This window comes from Marmota flaviventris, chromosome 6, assembly GCF_047511675.1.
Source record: "Marmota flaviventris isolate mMarFla1 chromosome 6, mMarFla1.hap1, whole genome shotgun sequence".
Taxonomy (NCBI): Eukaryota; Metazoa; Chordata; class Mammalia; order Rodentia; family Sciuridae; genus Marmota; species Marmota flaviventris.
The window spans coordinates 157,263,144-157,281,296 of record NC_092503.1 but is presented as its reverse complement, the minus strand read 5'-3'; the positions used below and the strand labels follow the sequence as shown (position 1 = coordinate 157,281,296).

Genomic DNA, 18,153 nt, shown 5'->3' with positions numbered 1-18,153 from the left:
TTCTTTTTCTGATCCCCATCTATGATGGAAAAGGAGGTTTTGTTTTTGTTTTTTTACTTTTTAGGGTTACTGAGAAAGAAATTCATATTTTTTTTGTTAATATTAGATTCATTGTGATTTATTCAAGTCATAATCCTTTTGGAATGCAACTGGACCAATTTAACATGACCTTTGGTTTATGTCAATTTGTGTGTGCATTCTTATGCCTTGGAAAGGCACTTGTTTGCAAGGTACTGAGAACTTGTTTAGGTCTTCATCCATTTCCACAACTTTCTGTAACAGTTTAATTTAGTTACAATGAGCATCTTAGGTGATGCTCATTGAGTAAAGAAGACCATAGCCATCTTAGTATGGATGGCATGAAGGCATTTTGATATTATCTCAGATGATGGAGGGCACTGATGAGTGTGTTGGAAGTGTGACAAAGTGATTTTTATGACCATTCTGAAGTCAGCACTTTCTTTTTTCTGCTTAACAACTGCTTGTTTCTTTAACTATGGGGAAAAAGCACAGTTAACATTACTATGTAGAGGCCTTGATTATCCATCCCTGTTAATAATTAAGTAGGCTAATTTTTAAAGACTTGTCAGTGTCTGTTGCATTCCCCCCGCCCCCAACACACACACTGTATCTTTTTAGTTTCCTAACTCTAGTTTTTCCAAGTCCCATTCCTAAATTCTGGTCATGACTAAAAAAGAAATCCAAACTATACTGGATGAGAATGGTTACTGGCTCCCAGCTTCCTTTGTTCAAGCTAGAGTTTGGTAGCATCTTTTCATTAGAACACTTTGCTCACACTAATGAGCACTGTTAACAACTCAAATTAGACTATTCCCTGGCCCCCAGCTTTGTTCACCTGTAAGTCCCTCTATTCTTTACTTGGGAGATTCTTCCTAATGCTTCCATTTCCATGTCAAGCTCTATCTCCATGAACAAATGTCATCTGAGTTAAAAACTAGTTACCGGCAGGCATGGTGAGTTGTGCCTTTAATTCCAGTTAGTATGAAGCCTGGGACAGGAGGAGCTTAAGTTTAAGGCTCACTTGGACAACACAGAGGAATCCCACTGAAAGAAGAAAGGAAAAGAAGCTATCTCTGTGTTCTTTTTTGAAGATTGAAGTTGGGTACCATGAATGTCAACAGAAAAAATCTTAATGTGCTTATTTTTTTCTTTACTAGATTCTAGGGCTTAAATCTTTGCTTTGTTTTCCTCTATTTTGGGTGTGTTTGTATGTTAAATCAACTGAATCTCAGAAAGGCCATCAAGTGGGTTAAATTATTGCCAGATATTAACAATTTTCAGTATTTTTTAAAAAATATAAGAAGCCAAAAGTACTATAATTCTCTTGCTCTTTTATGATCCTTTTCTTCACAGCTTGATTTTCAAATTGTCTTCTTCTCAAGTACACTATTCAAAAATTTTGGGGCTAGGTTTACTATAAACAACAACAGCAACAAAACAGAAATAAGAAATATTTGCACTATTTTTGTTTTGGGCTAATAAGGCAGGAAGATGTGGAAAAATGATACATAAAATTTCTTAATTGTCTTTTTTGAGTTTTAGCTGTTATTTCCATAAGGCAAAGCCATTGGTCATTCAGATTACATACCCGCCCTCCCCCCCCCCCCCCCCCCACTAATACTGGGGTTTGAACCCAGGTGCATTTACCACTGAACCAAATGCCCAGTCCTTTTTAATTTGAGATAATGTCTTGATAATTTGTTATTACTGGGATGACATGTATGTACCACTGTGCCTGGCTACCTGTTTTTTAAATTATATGTACTGTAGGGGAAGAAAGGTGTGATGTCTTTCTTTATCCATCATAGTAATGATACCCCAATGACAAAAGATAGGTTAATAAAAAATGATAAATTTATGTGATGTAGTTTACATGACATAGAAGTTTTTAGCATGAAGACCCAAAACTCAAGGCAAACTATTCATTTATGTGCTTATGTTTGATAAAGTGTGGACAGCCATGTAGACATATGATTGGACATAATTTAATGATAATAGAATATGTGGGGAAACCCAGCAAGACTTCTCCAGATTCTTCTTGACCTTGCTGGGTGACAGTCTTTCCTCCTTGTTGAGGAGCAACTCCTTCTTAACTAGGTGAAATGTTATGAAAAATGTTATGAATGTTATGAAAAATCTTTTGATCCACCATCAGACAAGGTAGGTTAGGGAAGTTCATTATGTTCAGCTCCCAGGCAATGAAAGATGGGGGAAAATTAGAATAATATATTTAGGCTTTGTGGCTTGCATTGGGGGAAAAGTGGCTCTAATGTCTTATTATGAGGAAGAGAATCCAATTTCAGTGCCATGCCTGGGGATGGGGGAGGAAGAGGAGATAGAGACAGGACAGTTGAAGGTCAGGAAGAAATTTTGTTTTTGAAGCTGCATTAGTTTGGGGTATCATTTTCTATGCTCCAACAGTAGTTAAAGAAGGCCCTGGAATGGATATATATAGTTGAATGTTCCAACATATAAAATATTATGAATATTATGACTCAAATCTGTAATCTTCCCTAAGCAAAAATCAAAATTCATTTTAAAACATCAGCTAGTAACCACTGTCTTTGTGTTAGCTTTTGAAAATTGAAAAAAAAAAAAAAAATGTGTGTGTGTGTGTATGTAGCTAACACATCTAGGGTATTAATGACATGCTGGGTATAAAATCTAAAACCTGCCAATGTTGTGTTTTTATGTACATTTATCAGTTACATTTTCTGACAACTTTCTGTAATTGTACAATAGAACTTCATAATTACATAGGAACCTGTTAATTTCAAAATTCATGCATTTATTTTAAAATATGCAATATGAAATAATTAAAATTGTGCCAATGAAAATATCACAGTCTTCCTTTGACAGCTTCTCAGATGATAAAGTCCTCAGGGTACTGGTGATAATTGTGCTGATGCTGTTCTTTAAAAAATCATAATTATTAATGGGAAATGTTTTGGATCCACCACTTATCTAAATTTTTTTAGTTTCCTCTTCATTTTAGTACTTGTATAATAGCCATTATGTGTCTTAGCTAGTAGTGTACTGTTGAAGCTTCATATAATGATCCATGACTTCTGGCAAATTGAAAATACACAGTAAATGTTGATTATTCCTATTTCCGTTACCAAAACTATATATTGAAATTATATAAACCTTATTTAAAATATATTAACAGGTATACATTACATATATACACTACATAAAACTATATAACCAGGAATGCATTCAACGGTAAGTTTTGTTTGCTCAATAATCTTTTATTTTAAGTGTTAATTTGATCAAAATATTTTCTGAGGGTTTTTTTTTTTTTTTTTTTTTTTTTTTGGCAAAGGAGCATCCTAGGTGTTCTGGTGGATTTAATGGCACAATGATTTATGTGCCAACTGAATCCTCATTCCTCCAAGTCCAATACCATGACAGAAACAGGTTGAAAACTTATGTGCCAGAATTTGAACAAATTTATAGTATACAGGAAAATACATTCAATCGTGGAATGCTTTTTTCCAACACTGTAGGGGTCAATAATATTATAAATATCCAGTACTCTAGTATTTTAATTGTGGAGAGTTGATCTTTTTTTCAAAGATACTCAAATGCCTGAGTTCACAGCACTCAAGTCTCAAATGTTTTGCAGACTTTCCATGATTATAAATTTCTTTTATATAATTGCCAGGATATACTATGATTAACTTTGCTTGTGTATCTCTAGAAATTGCCTATATTGATTTTACCACCCATCAGCATATCTTAATAACGTTTTATTCTTAAACATTTCTTAATAACGTTTTATTCTTAAACATATTCTTAAACATTTATTGTGATATTGTGAATTCAACCCAACTGGTTCTTCTTGCAAGAAAGCCTGCAACTTAAAACAGCTAGTTCTCTACTCCAAGCCACATGTCCTGTCTTCTTCCCTTATTTTAAGAATATGCTTTTTGAGAGAAGGATATCACTAAATTGCCCAGGCTGGACTGTTTAACATGAAATCTCCCGCCATACATATCCTTCTACATTTTCAAGGTAGTGTGCCTATGTAGTTTCAGAATAGAATTGCTGTCTCCCTTCCCTTCAGGTCCTGTTTGGACATAAGCTTCCTTCCCTAGGACCAGGGATTTATGATATGATCGTTGCCAAGTACTTTGCAAAATCTATGTCCTTCATATTCTGGGTAATAATGGAAACCTTGGCCATCAGGGTTGCATGCAGGGCCACGAGGTGGCTGGCTTGCACTAGTAGAGATAGGCCTCTATAACTAGCAAGGAAAGGTACCCTCTGATGAATACCAGGAGCCTTGACACCCTGAACTATTTTCAAAATCAAAGTAGAATTATGGAAATCCAACTATTTTAAGTTGTTCGTGCTTAAGGTGGAAGGCCATCACTTGAGATAGTGCAAAGAAGCAGAAAGTCAAATGTAAGTTAAAAAGTCTCTTAAGACTTACCAATTAGACACCAACATAAATCTTTGCCATTTATAACTAGGGCAGAAAATCAGCAAAACAAAACCATGGAAAAAACGCTTGACTTAAAAAGGTAAAAAGAGCACATTACGTAAGAACTTGACCTTAAGTTAGTGCAAAGTTATCCCTTACTTTGCGAGTACTGCAGCATCTTCCAGTAAGATGTATTTGGCCCTGAAAAGAGCCTTTAAACCTTATTCGAACACTCACTCGGCAAAATATTTTACGCTCTCTCCCCACGGATGCGGCGCGCGAGCTGGATGTCCTTGGGCATGATGGTGACGCGCTTGGCGTGGATGGCGCACAGGTTGGTGTCCTCGAACAGCCCCACCAGGTAGGCCTCGCAGGCCTCCTGCAGGGCCATGACGGCCGAGCTCTGGAAGCGCAGGTCGGTCTTGAAGTCCTGCGCGATCTCGCGCACCAGGCGCTGGAACGGCAGCTTGCGGATCAGCAGCTCGGTGGACTTCTGGTAGCGGCGGATCTCGCGCAGCGCCACGGTGCCGGGCCGGTAGCGGTGAGGCTTCTTGACGCCGCCGGTGGCCGGGGCGCTCTTGCGAGCGGCCTTGGTGGCCAGCTGCTTGCGCGGCGCCTTGCCGCCGGTGGACTTGCGCGCCGTCTGCTTAGTGCGGGCCATGGCTTTGGGTCAGCTCAGTAAGAAGAGGAAGTTTTGCTGGCTCCTCTATTTATACAAACAGAAAGGCCCTGATTGGATTGCACTCGGATTGGATTGTGGACAACGCCCTTGTAGTCCGTGGGTGGAGTCCAGAAGTGCTTGGGGTGGTTCGCTCTTGCTTCTTCCTTTCAGTGCAGATTTTGAGCGTTAATTTCAGTTAAATAGCCTTTAAAAACCGTTTTCTGAACAGTTACTTTGACAATGTGTCATACCTCTAACATTACATATAAACAATCATAGGTTATTGTTCCGCTCTGCAAAACAGAATAAGTTGCTTTAGGATTCTAGTTTTCAAAAGCTTTCTTTTTTGCTTACTTAATGTTTCCATCCAAGTGTCCTCATCCGCCCATTTAAAAGTCCAGGGCCAGGAGTGTGAGCTAGTGGTGCAGTGCTTACACACCATGCGTGAGGGTTCTGGGTTCAATACAGCACCTTTAAAAAAAAATTAAGAAAAACATCTAAGTCCATTATCTACTGATTACGCATCTTTTCTGAATCTTAGTTTCACTATATTTACTGTAAATATCTAAGCCTCTTAGACACAGTCTTTTATGATATTCTGTTCCAAAGTACAGAATTTTGTTTCCCACCGGGCACACGCTGCACGATCCTCTAACTTGTTGTTGCTGGCTCTTTAAGGCGGAGGCGAACCCCGGCAAGATGGCGGTGGAGAACTGCTGTGTGTCTTTTCAGGCACCCGTGACGCAGCGTTTGGAAATTCTTGCTGGAGAGATCGGAGGTGTCCTGCGCAATTTCAGACATCAGCGGAGCTGTCAGGACTGGATTGTCCCAGACAACAGGATTCCTTTACTTGTTTCAACACTCAAACTCCACAGTCGGTACATCTTTTCAAAAGGGACATTTACTGGGAAAAATTCTTAGTAAAGAAAATTATGATATGGCACGGAAATCAGCCTATTGGCTCCCCAGCAAGTTCATTTTTCAGCCAATGAAAAGAAAGCAGATTGGTAACGCACAATTTACATACTCTTAGTCCATTGGGTAGTATGGTCCAATCAGAGCGTACACTTCTAAGTCCTGTTTTGCATGAGCCTTTTTATATAAGAGGACCTTGAGCGCCTGTTAGTGGAACTAAATTTTTGTGTCCTCTTGTTTTTTCTTGAAGCCATTTTAGAAAGAGAACACCAGTTTCCAAAATGTCAGAGCTAAGACACAGTGGAAGGATCACCCATGCACACAAACAAAATCCATAAACTACAGCAAAGACAGCTATTTTATGTAAGTTTGTAAGGTCCTAGATAAAGTCCACCCTGATTGTGGCATTCAGTCTAAGGCCTTGGGCATCCTGAACGTGTTTGAGAGCTTGGAGAAGTCTCTCCTGGCACTTCATGATAAGTGCTTAACCATCAGCTCTAGGGAGGTTCAGACAGTTGTGTGCCTATTGTTGTCAGAGGAATTTACCAAATACAAAGTTTTATCAGAGCCACTCATTTTTGCCAGATCGAGATACTTGTACTATGTTTTGTAAATATATTTTCTTTTCACATTTGACCCGTTGTACTTAAGGAGGAAACATCATGACAGTGTGTGTGGCTTACTTTAGTCAGTGCAGCAGAATTTAGGAACTGTATAGGAGGAAATTCCCGTCCCTATATGTATGTAGTGTTGCCAAAAGCCTGGTATTGTCCCTGATGCCAATCCAATAATGAGGACATGATTTTGAGAAAAAAGAAAAGGAAGGTTTACTGCTTTGCTTGCAAAGGAGAAACACTGGAGACTCCTGTCCCAAAGGCTGTGATTCTGTTCATCAGCAGGAACTGGGGACTTTGGAAGGTGTGATTCAAAGGCTACATTCAATCTGTTGTCTGTTTAGACTTCTAATTCATTTGTTAATTTGGGAGATAGTCATTTCTGAGATCTTCTGCTGCCATCCCCAAAGTCTGAATTACTTCCTTCCAATGGTGGACACGTGCTCAAGAACAAATATCTGTCTGGGATGGAGAAGAAAGGTAATTGTATTTGCCCTGAGATTAGGGAGGGGGAGAGATAAGGGAGGAGCAGGCAGAGAGAAAGAGAAAGAAAGAAGTCCATTTAAAAAATGTTTCAGTGGCAGAGCATCAGGGACTATATTCAAAAAATAAATTGGACTACTGTAGTACTACTTTATACTATTTATTTATTTTCAGGCCTTAAGGTCTGTATATAGCGATTTTCTAAATACTTGAATGTTCTCAAACTTGTCCCATATTTAGCTTTCATAATTTTATACTGGCTAACTGCGAAGTTCAATGTAGCCCGATGCTTATATGACTGGGCCTTGGGCGCTTTCTAATATGTTGCCTACTTTTTGATTTTATGTGCCTTACAAATTGAAAAATACATTTTACTGAGGTGATGTAATGTCACTACTACAGTACAGAAAGAATATACCTGAGTGTGTTTTTCAACCTGAAAGTCTAATATTGTTACCGTTATTGTCTACTACATTAAATTTTTCTGTTCTCAGCTTTCACTTAGTTTGGGTCACTAAGTTTCCTTCACTTAGATATGGAGAGGGATGGATTTTAAGAGCTCTGTTATTCCCTGGAGGTATAATCTAAAGTTCTCTGAAGAAGCCACCTTTGTATTGAAGATCCTGCAAGCTGCTTGGCTGACTAGAACATCTTAATTGTGGAGAGATGGACTGTTGCAAGATTGAGAGGCAAAATGATCTTGGGCTAGCCTTAGTCAATTTAATAGCCATTTACTACCACCTGTGTATCTGAGCTAATATACTTGTGACTACTAGTTAAATCTTTTGGAAGTTTCTTTTCAGCTTTGCTGACCTCTACATTTCACCAATCCTCAAGTATAAAAATGTTGTAAAATAACATCTGAAACCTATATACAAGAATTTTACCCACTCTGTTGCAGCCCTACCTATCTATATCCCCACCAGTGTGTGCAGTAAATGCATTGATTTCTATCTTTTTTTTTTTTTTTGTGACTATTAAAATTTATGTAACCACTTCTGTTGTGGAGCATATTCTTCAGAGTGACCTCAATCCATATTCCCACGCCTTGGCCAATCATATTTGGCTCAGAATAAATTATCTCTTTTGGAGCAAGAACTGTGTTTTGCATCCACAAAGCACACAAAGATGTGGTCGCATATGGTTCCTGTCTTGAAAGTAGACCATTTGTGTTTGTGATGCTGAAAGTGAAATGACCTTTTCAATTATATTTGAGCACATGCCAATGCTTAAAAACTGTTAAAATAAACCACCAAGCCATGATAGTTGTCTGTGGTGGTCCTGAACTTGATATTTGATGGTGACATAGTAGTGAAACAGGATAGGTTATTTTTTTTTTTTTTTAAGTGTAAGTCTTTTAGTAGATAAAAATTACAGGCTATGTTCACACAATAGCGTGGAGGCCACCTTATGAATTATTAGATTTCAGTACTGTCAGGAAAAATAGATGTCTAAGAACCAAAAGAAAGACTGACTATATACCACTCCATGGTATTCTGATTCATTCTATTAGCCCATAAGCAGGAATCTGGTTTAGAGGTGAGGTGAAGTGCACCAGTTGAAGGTGCCTGTAATGGGGTACTGCCAGTGACCTCTTGTAAAAACTAGGACATGAAAAAAAAAAAAAAAAAAATCTCCATTTCATTTTTAACCTCCTGTTTTCTTGGATGAGATCCATGTTATCAAAGATTATCAAGAGAAAGATACACATTTATTCCATGACATGTGAGATCATAAAAATTAAGACCCATAGGCATACGTAGAAATTGAATGCTTAAATACTGAAATTGACAGAATAGTAAATGATGAAGACATAAAAAGGGGGTTTGTGGGCTGGGGATGTGGCTCAAGCAGTAGCGCACTCTCCTGGTATGCACAGGGTGCTGGGTTAGATCCTCAACACCACATAAAAATAAAGATATTGTGTCCATCTAAAACTAAAAATTAAAAAAAAAAAAAAAAAAGGATTTGTGCTAAGGTAATTAATGGTGGCACAGTACTTTGGATGTTAAGCATTTCTTCAATAAGGCTTGTTTAGTACAGATTCCTCTTCACAGGCCTAACGATGGTAATAAAATACTTTCATTCAGGTATAGGAAGGGCATGTTACCTATGGAGGGTTATCTCCCTGATTTTGGGCAGAGAAAGTAGAGGCCAGGGGAGAGTGCCTAAAACCTGTCTACCCTCCTGTAGAAGGCCGGCTGGCTGCAAAATAACCGGGGGGTGACGAATAACTTGTGTACGTTGATACAGCAGGAGTAGGAGCCGTTTATTGCAGGACAGGAGCAGTATTTATACATTCCACATAGCTTATCTAATTAGCATAAACTCGATACAGCACTGAACCAATAAGAAATCTCCACACTTAATGGCTCGCTTTTGTTACTTCTCAAACCACTCCCTCTGGCATTTTGCCAGGCACCATCCAGACTTGTTTACGAACTCTAACATTCCCCTGGCTAAATGCCAGGTGTTATTTTTGACTTGTTTACAGACTCTAACATTTCCCCCTTTTGTTTAATTTAAATAACGACCATAGTGGTTTTTACAGAAACACCATAAATAACCTGCCACAAACAGAAAGGGAGGATACAAAATGCCACAATACCAAGCCAATTGATGGCTCCATGCAAGAAGCCCTTGGAAAAATTATATCAGCAATGACACTGTTAGCAAAGATACCGAGTTACAATTTGTTGTAGATTACAGTTTGTTGTCTCAGTCCAGGTAAAGCAGTGTCTCAATAGATTAACTCACAGTCCAGGTAAGTTCACAGTCCAGGTAAGTTCTGCAGGCAGCTAGCTTAAATCATAGTCCAGGTAAGTTCTGCAGACAGCTAGCTTAAATCACAGTTCAGGTAAGTTCTGCAGGCAGCTAGCCTAAGCTGTAGTAGCAGAAACAGCAACAGCTCCGAAGTCTCGTCCATTTCTCAGCCGAAGTTTCGTCCGGTTTTCAGCAACACTGGAAATTCTTCCACCCCTGTTTTCACCGGCACTGGGACGAAGGCAGGAACTCCGGCAATGATGGCTAAAGAAAATCCTGTAGCATTCCACTAAGAAAACAACCTTCTGAACAATTTAGTACATTATCTCAAGGTTTTTTTGCATTTGAAATAAGCATTAATAGTGCTCATTACTCATCAGCTTCCAGGTGTGGGAGAACCATTGTAGCTTAGTTATTGGCATTGAAAATGACCAAACATCAGGGACACCAGTAGCGTCTTCTGCTGGCTATAGCGCCTGGGCAGCCCCAGATGGCCCTGGGGAGTGTCCCGGACTCAAACTGCCACTGGGCACAGGGAGCAAGAGCCTGGGAGACTGTGCCTCCAGGTCAGGTCTAGATTTGGGCTCGCGGCAGTGGAAGAGCCAGCTCCCTGGCCAGGAGGCGGGGAAGGGCCAGTCGCTGTGGCCTCTTGGAAAATCCTTGCTGCACTGTGACCGGCTTGCACACTCGGCAGCCGCCTCTCCGCTTCACGCACCCTCCGGTAACGAAAAGTATTTAGTAATAGCCTTTTGCTGCAACTTTTTTCCTGATAATCCTTCCTCCTCTGATAATCTTTCTTCTTCTGAACTTTCTGTTTCTTTCTGACTAGAGTTCCTGGGCTTCTATCAACACACGCCCTAACTATTCTTGGTTCCACTGGGGTGCCTTCTTCCCTTAGTAATTTACTTCTCACCCCTTCCATATTTTCATCATAAAGACAATACAATACACTGAGACAAAACAAGACACAAACATACTGTATCAATCTTTTCCATTTTCTCGAAATGGCCATTTTTCCTCTCGCCCTATCTGCCTAGGGACGAGCAGATTTGCTCCCGTCCTATCTATGGACGGGCAGCTTTTTTTTTCGTCACTTACCCCCAAGTGTCCCGGGGCTCCCCGTAACGGGCCACCATCTGTAGAAGGCCGGCTGGCTGCAAAATAACCGGGGGGTGACGAATAACTTGTGTACGTTGATACAGCAGGAGTAGGAGCCGTTTATTGCAGGACAGGAGCAGTATTTATACATTCCACATAGCTTATCTAATTAGCATAAACTCGATACAGCACTGAACCAATAAGAAATCTCCACACTTAATGGCTCGCTTTTGTTACTTCTCAAACCACTCCCTCTGGCATTTTGCCAGGCACCATCCAGACTTGTTTACGAACTCTAACATTCCCCTGGCTAAATGCCAGGTGTTATTTTTGACTTGTTTACAGACTCTAACACCCTCCCACTCCCAATTTTGTTCTATATCCTTACTCCTAGATGGCATGTTTTGGTCTGGCATATTCTGCTGCCTTTCAAGGCCAAGATACAGAAGACGAGCTTTACCTGACTCTTCGTTAGGAGTATTTCAAAATTTATTTTCTAGTTGCTAAAATTATGCTATAGCCAAGCACCTGTTTTGCTTTTATAGCTGACAAAAATACCCAAAACTTTGAGGAAACTAAAGCTATGGCTTATAAAATAGCATGGAGCAAAGGAGAAATAACATGTGGGTTAACAAGCTGCTTGTTTCCTGAACCTTGGACAACTTGAAGCTTTTACCGGTCGACGCCCAGGGGAGATTCTACAGACCAATCCCACTGCGACTCATTGGCAAGGGTTCACTCCCCAAAGTGACCGCATTAACAAGGAGTAAACAATTATAGTAGTTGATGTAACAAATTAGGACAAGAGCAGCACACCCTCTGAATTACCTTATTTTCAATTGCAGGAGAAAAGCAAAGCAACTCCACAGCCCTTTAGAGTGAAAAGTAAAGTGGCCCTGAAAAGGACCGTTCAGAGTTTTTTTTCTCGGTAGGCGCTGGTGAAACTCAACCCCCGAAGCCGTAGAGGGTGCGGCCCTGGCGCTTGAGCGCGTAGACCACGTCCATGGCCGTGACCGTCTTGCGCTTGGCGTGCTCGGTGTAGGTGACGGCGTCGCGGATCACGTTCTCCAGGAACACCTTGAGCACACCGCGCGTCTCCTCGTAGATGAGCCCGGAGATGCGCTTGACGCCGCCACGGCGGGCCAGGCGGCGGATGGCGGGCTTGGTGATGCCCTGGATGTTGTCGCGCAGGACTTTGCGGTGGCGCTTGGCGCCGCCTTTGCCCAGGCCTTTGCCTCCTTTCCCACGACCAGACATGGTTAAAAGTTGGGGACAAGTAATTCACAATGCTGCAAAACGTTATGTTTATAGTCCTCCTGCGGACCTTATTGAAAACCAGACATGAGGGCGGGAAAGAGTGAGAGGATGGTTCCAAAATCATTGGTCACCGCCCACAGTGCTTGCGAAGCCCTTAGGCAGAGGGAGGAGGAGACAAAGAGTGCAGTGTGTTCCTGCTTGCCCATTGATTCGGAAACCTAAAAGTACCGGTAGGATTGAAGCCATGCTTAGGGTTGTGGATGAATTTTTATAAATACACTTTGTCATGACGAATATGCATGATTTACTTGCTTCTCTCCAATTTAAAAGAAACTGTTCACTTTGGATCAAATCGAAAGGGTTATTGACACTGTTACAATGCCCTAGGGAGTGAGGACTGAACTGAGATCCACTAGGTAATAGGAACGAAGTCTGTGGGCCCACAGATGGACTTCTACTTTAGTACTCTTGAATCTCTTCCTAAAGTCTTTGGCAGCCTGGTTCTACCTTCAGTTGCTATCCTAATTCCCATCTCTGTGTTTGTGTAAAATTTTGATTTAAAAAGTCATTGTGAAATTTTCGTGATCACATTTAAATTTATTTAATCACTTCTTATGACCACCTCCACACCTCTAACAATTCCTCCTTGGATTTCCACTGTCCGATAAAGTAGAGCGACTTGTAACATTGGGAATATGGATGTTGCTCCTGAGGACTGAATTTTTTTAATGTGATGTAATTTAAAAAGCTACTCCGCATTAATTGGAAAATATCAGGTATATTTGAGCAACTCATGAAATTACTGTATGGTTGTAATTTTAAGGCTGATACAAAGTTACCTCCAATAAAATGTAAATATTATTTGAGTAAAATATACACCAAATGAAGATTTGCAGAAAGTGTGAAATATTTCAATAAAAAAATGTTTGGTATTGATTTTGTATTCCATAGTAGTAGTGTCAGGACTCCTCCTTTCCTCCTGTGTTTGGGGTTTCTTATTAAATGCTGATGGCATAGGTTTCAAAACACTGGATTTTGAATGATTCAATGAGATTTAATATGATACTGGATTGAAGACAATGAAACAAAAAAATCGCTTGTGCTGGAAAATATATCATTATATTTGTCTTGTCAAATATATCATTACTCATCAAGGCAAGGATAATGGACAGCCAGAAAAATTATTAACATTTGAATTATTCAAAGGTAGAGTGTCCATAGAAGGAGACTATACTTTTGCCCTTGAAAGTGTGAGCATCCAAAACTGATTCTTAAAACAATTGGTGTCTATGAAAGTTCAAGCTTAAATATATACAAGAAAAGTTCTGTAGGTTAGAAGTAGTAGTCATTGGGGAAGCACAAAGTCATTTTATAAAAACAAAACAAAACAAACCCACCCAACCCCCCCCCCCCAAACAAACCAACCAAAAAAAAAACATTTGAAAACAAAAAGAAAGTCTGAAGCTTTTTACTATTCCTGAAAGCCTTTTGAAGCTAAGAATGAGATAAGAAAGCCAGGTTGATTTCTTTGGAGTCCAGAAAGAATGACAAATGAAATATTGTGCTATGTGATAAATGAGTATAGGAAGGATATCAAGGAGGTATACCATGAGAATCCACAGAAATATATCTTGCAATTTTTCCATTTTATTTGTTTTTATTTGTAGTAAGAGTAAGCTCTTCTAAAATAGTAGACATGGGGCTGGGAATGTGGCTTGGTGGTAGAGGACTTACTTGCCTAGGATGTAAGAGGCTCTGCAGGGTTTGATCCTCAGCTTTATCCATCTCCCTCCTTCAAAAAACAAAAATTTAAGAGGTGTCATATGTATTAACTGAAGGTAAAGAGGTGCTAGAATCTGTACTGATCCTTTCACATTCTTTCCATAAGTGAACACTTGTTCTGAAGGTCATCTCAAGACATCATTGATAACAACATGATGAGAAGATTAAAGTGAAGCCATAAATCAGTTTCTTCAGCAGGAGTGGCTCATTAAATACATGAATGTATGGACTCTGATCTATGGAGAATAGTTCTGAACCCTTTTTAGAAATAATCAAACTATGGATTGAGATAAAGGATGGATTATATTTCCTTTCACTATCATATGAACACATAGTCTAAAAGGCCTGCCCAAGCTTTTAAAAAGTCTTCTAGGGGAATGTGCATCCATTTGGCTCTTTATTAGGGCACTGTTTCTGTGTTTTTAATTATAAACTTGTAGGATATTGATGATTGTAATGATTTTTGCCCATTACAGAGCACACATATCTTTGCAGTAGAAAAACATCTCATATATAGCCCCTCCAAAAAAGAAAACAACAACAACAAAAACCACATTTATTACATTCATTATATATTTGAGACTTGGTTTATTATTGTGAATTTTATACTTTGATAACTGTCATATGGTAATGGTATAAGAGACCATTTTTTTTTTTTTTTGATTATGAAAAAAAGCAAGTACTTGATTTTTAGGTTTCTGTGGCATATGCCGATGTTTCTAGGACTATCAAGAATTCCTTTCATCTGATTTTCACGGATTTTGACCACAGTGATTATGGTTATCGCACATGTTACACACACACACACACACACACACACACATTTTGCATTGTATATACAGATGTCAGGTGGAATGCCTTCTTGTCAGCAATAGCAATCTTGATATCACTGGTTATTGGTGATGAGTTCTGCTTCCTCACCTGTTGAAGTGTGAACATTAGAGAAGCACACTGAGGCAAGCATATAAACCCAGGTATATTTAAGAAGGAGTGACTTAGACTTCTCTTGGAAGGGAAAAGAAGCCAGGCGTTCTGCCCTTTTTATATGTCCTAGGATTCCTTTCTTCTGCTCTCTTCCGCTTATCTCTCTCCTTCCCGTGTAGGTGACTACCTCTGAGAATGCTTGGTGGGATGGCCAAAAGGTGGGAAACAGGTGTGCTGAAAGGGGAAGGCTCAGAAGGCTCCCAGGGGAAGGCTCCTAGATCCAACCTGACTCGATTTACCTATCTGGACTGCCTAATTCTGGCTTCAACCACTCTTAAAAATTACCACTTAGAATAGAAACCACTCCACAAATGACTGAGCCTTCAGCTACAAATCCAGCTGTCTAGTTTGAAAGAAAATCTTCCAAAAAAAAAAAAAAAAAAAGGATTTCCTAAATACATTGCACACCATCACATTGTTAATTCACATACAGGGGTCCAGCTAGAAAACCCATGTGTATACTTATCATTTAAATTTGTAAAACTTCATGCATTCTGTCCCCCCCCCCCCCAAAAAAAAAAAGAAAAAAAAAAAAAAAAAAACAGGCAAGTGTTACAACAGTTTTCATTGTCAAAACGGAATGATCCCTCTGAAGAACCTTTTTTTTCAGTTCTGGGGAAATAGTATATTTGAATTATTCTGACATCAGATGCAGCAAGCACACTAGATGTTCTTGGTATGAAAGGGCCCTCTTGGATGGGATACCATGCACATTATGTCCTGGATAAAACCTATGATGTAGGCAGCCTAGGGACTTGGCGCCTTCTTCTTGGTAATTCAAAAAACCCGCCCTGCAAAGTGATTGGGTAGCTTTTCTCTTTGTTCTCGTTCTTATTTTTAATAATTCTTTTCTAACAATAATGCATGACACTTCTCTATAGGAATTGGGGTACCAGGAACCGAGTTTTTCCTCCTACTTTTAGTGTTTGAATCATAAAATATAATTAAACACAATGCACTGTTGCAGAGTCAAAAACGAGCACTTTCCTCTAGTGTTGGGATCTATTAATTGTAGCTCCGGAAATACAGTAAAATGAAAAATGAAGCCTAAACATTTAGGCTTAACGTATTCCAGCACTTTTAAAAGAATTAGTGGGTGGCTCTGAAAAGAGCCTTTGATTTCGGAGAATAAGAAGTACTGCAAAAATTCTAGGCTTCTCACTTTCCCTTGGCCTTATGGTGGCTCTCGGTCTTCTTGGGCAGCAACACCGCCTGGATGTTGGGCAGGACGCCGCCCTGAGCGATGGTCACGCGGCCCAACAGCTTGTTGAGCTCCTCATCGTTGCGGATGGCCAGCTGCAGGTGACGAGGGATGATGCGCGTCTTCTTGTTGTCGCGGGCGGCGTTGCCAGCCAGCTCCAGGATCTCGGCCGTCAGGTACTCGAGCACAGCGGCCAGGTAGACCGGCGCACCGGCGCCCACCCGCTCCGAGTAGTTGCCTTTTCGTAGCAGCCGATGCACACGACCCACTGGAAACTGAAGACCGGCTCGGGAAGAGCGAGTCTTGGCCTTGGCCCGCGCCTTGCCGCCCTGTTTTCCGCGTCCAGACATTCTGGTTCGGGACACAACCAACAAACAATCTGAGGAAAAGCAAAAATGAAATGGTGTAAGTGGAGCTACAAGAAGCTACTTATAGTGGTAGGTAGAATTGGAAATGGCGAATTTGGATTGGTTAAAATTTTCATTTGCTATTCACCCAATAAGAAAGGAACTATGATGCAATCAAATTTGCATATGTTCCGTCATCACTAGATTTTCAAATCACATCTAAAAGGTTTTCAATCCCTTATTTGCATACAAGCCCTATAAAAGAAGAGGCCCCAAACAGACTCCATCTCTGTATTTCTTTTTCCTTTCTTGTTGTGTGTAATTCCCAGCGAAATGCCTGAGCCTGCAAAGTCCGCTCCTGCTCCGAAGAAGGGCTCCAAAAAGGCAGTGACCAAGGCGCAGAAAAAGGACGGCAAGAAGCGCAAGCGCAGCCGCAAGGAGAGCTACTCCGTGTACGTGTACAAGGTGCTCAAGCAGGTGCACCCCGACACCGGTATCTCGTCCAAGGCCATGGGCATCATGAACTCGTTCGTCAATGACATCTTCGAGCGCATCGCGGGCGAGGCCTCGCGCCTGGCGCACTACAACAAGCGCTCGACCATCACGTCCCGGGAGATCCAGACGGCCGTGCGCCTGCTGCTGCCCGGGGAGCTGGCCAAGCACGCTGTGTCGGAGGGCACCAAGGCGGTCACTAAGTACACCAGCTCCAAGTGAGCAGTTTGTACTTCCAACAAACCAAAGGCTCTTTTAAGAGCCACATATCTTCACAGGAAGAGTTGTAGATGTATTTGCACTTCGATACATGCTGTGAAATGAGATGGTTTCAGATTGGAGAACAACTCTGATCCAGTTTGACCCAGATTTGTCAATCTTTGCAAGTTACTTTGTCCAGGAATTGCCAGGAAATTATGCAAATGCAACTGAAACACATTAATAACCTCTTCATTAAATTTCAAGAATCCACATGATAGCCAAGAAATGTTACCAAAAGTTAACCCAATGTTTTAGATTAAAATCACTTTGAGCTGGTGTACTTGGTGACCTCCTTGGTGCCCTCCGACACAGCGTGCTTGGCCAGCTCCCCGGGCAGCAGCAAGCGCACCGCTGTCTGGATCTCCCGGGACGTGATGGTCGAGCGCTTGTTGTAGTGCGCCAGGCGCGAGGCCTCGCCCGCGATGCGCTCGAAGATGTCATTGACGAGCGAGTTCATGATGCCCATGGCCTTAGACGAGATGCCGGTGTCTGGGAGCACCTGCTTGAGCACCTTGTACACGTAGGAGTAGCTCTCCTTACGGCTGCGCTTGCGCTTCTTGCCGTCCTTCTTCTGCGCCTTGGTCACCGCCTTTTTAGAACCCTTTTTTGGGGCAGGAGCGGACTTTGCTGGCTCAGGCATGGCAAAAGATATTTAAAAAAAAAATGAGTCTCATGCGTTGCATGAGTATTTGGACTGTTCTATGCCAATACGTCTGTACAGCTTATGCTTTGATTGGATAATTTTCAGGAGTACTTTGGTCCTATGCAAATTAAGGGATTGTATATCATCTTTCCAATTGGTCTAAATCGTACACATTAATTTAACCAATCACGAGCAGAGCTTA

The 18,153-nt window shown here is 40.8% G+C and overlaps 5 protein-coding genes across 13 annotated transcripts; 1 reads left to right on the top strand and 4 right to left on the bottom strand.

The window, feature by feature from the left end:
- Positions 1–67: 67 nt before the first annotated feature.
- Positions 68–11,897, bottom strand: LOC139706099 (histone H3.1). Of its 9 annotated transcripts, none has more exons than XM_071613775.1 (3): positions 11,813–11,897; positions 4,688–7,102; positions 68–1,065 (listed from the first exon to the last, which is right to left on the bottom strand). In XM_071613775.1, exon 2 carries the CDS (start codon positions 5,109–5,111, stop codon positions 4,701–4,703), a length of 411 nt encoding a protein of 136 aa, XP_071469876.1. In that variant the 5' UTR covers positions 5,112–7,102; positions 11,813–11,897; the 3' UTR covers positions 68–1,065; positions 4,688–4,700. The 9 variants fall into 9 exon arrangements, 7 of the variants coding, with proteins under 7 accessions (XP_071469876.1, XP_071469873.1, XP_071469874.1 ...); XR_011707810.1 differs by lacking the exon at positions 68–1,065 and adding an exon at positions 2,789–3,089 and having other exon boundaries at positions 4,460–7,102; XR_011707811.1 differs by lacking the exon at positions 68–1,065 and adding an exon at positions 2,789–3,089 and having other exon boundaries at positions 4,610–7,102.
- LOC114102609 (histone H4) lies at positions 9,372–12,286 on the bottom strand. Its single transcript, XM_071613779.1, has 3 exons — positions 11,813–12,286; positions 10,985–11,040; positions 9,372–10,175 (listed from the first exon to the last, which is right to left on the bottom strand). Exon 1 carries the CDS (start codon positions 12,239–12,241, stop codon positions 11,930–11,932), a length of 312 nt encoding a protein of 103 aa, XP_071469880.1. The 5' UTR covers positions 12,242–12,286; the 3' UTR covers positions 9,372–10,175; positions 10,985–11,040; positions 11,813–11,929.
- LOC114102746 (histone H2B type 1-C/E/F/G/I-like) lies at positions 11,084–17,948 on the bottom strand. Its single transcript, XM_071613776.1, has 2 exons — positions 17,575–17,948; positions 11,084–11,192 (listed from the first exon to the last, which is right to left on the bottom strand). The coding sequence occupies exons 1-2, from the start codon at positions 17,946–17,948 to the stop codon at positions 11,150–11,152; spliced, it is 417 nt and encodes a 138-aa protein (XP_071469877.1). The 3' UTR covers positions 11,084–11,149.
- Positions 15,882–16,586, bottom strand: LOC114102741 (histone H2A type 1-B). The gene has a single exon (XM_027948251.2). The coding sequence runs from the start codon at positions 16,556–16,558 to the stop codon at positions 16,166–16,168; it is 393 nt and encodes a 130-aa protein (XP_027804052.1). The 5' UTR covers positions 16,559–16,586; the 3' UTR covers positions 15,882–16,165.
- LOC114102745 (histone H2B type 1-C/E/F/G/I) lies at positions 16,863–17,518 on the top strand. Its single transcript, XM_027948257.2, has one exon. The coding sequence runs from the start codon at positions 16,889–16,891 to the stop codon at positions 17,267–17,269; it is 381 nt and encodes a 126-aa protein (XP_027804058.1). The 5' UTR covers positions 16,863–16,888; the 3' UTR covers positions 17,270–17,518.
- Positions 17,949–18,153: the final 205 nt, after the last annotated feature.

What these genes read in the sequence shown, in the direction of transcription:
- LOC114102746 (XM_071613776.1), bottom strand. Translation starts at nt 17,948, where the DNA reads ATGCCTGAGCCAGCAAAGTCCGCTCCTGCCCCAAAAAAGGGTTCTAAA. An exon ending in ACCAAGTACACCAGCTCAAA is followed by an intron (nt 11,193 to 17,574) that starts GTGATTTTAATC and finishes TTAAGTGTGGAG; the next exon opens with ATTTCTTATTGGTTCAGTGC.
- LOC139706099 (XM_071613775.1), bottom strand. Translation starts at nt 5,111, where the DNA reads ATGGCCCGCACTAAGCAGACGGCGCGCAAGTCCACCGGCGGCAAGGCG.
- LOC114102741 (XM_027948251.2), bottom strand. Translation starts at nt 16,558, where the DNA reads ATGTCTGGACGCGGAAAACAGGGCGGCAAGGCGCGGGCCAAGGCCAAG.
- LOC114102745 (XM_027948257.2), top strand. Translation starts at nt 16,889, where the DNA reads ATGCCTGAGCCTGCAAAGTCCGCTCCTGCTCCGAAGAAGGGCTCCAAA.
- LOC114102609 (XM_071613779.1), bottom strand. Translation starts at nt 12,241, where the DNA reads ATGTCTGGTCGTGGGAAAGGAGGCAAAGGCCTGGGCAAAGGCGGCGCC.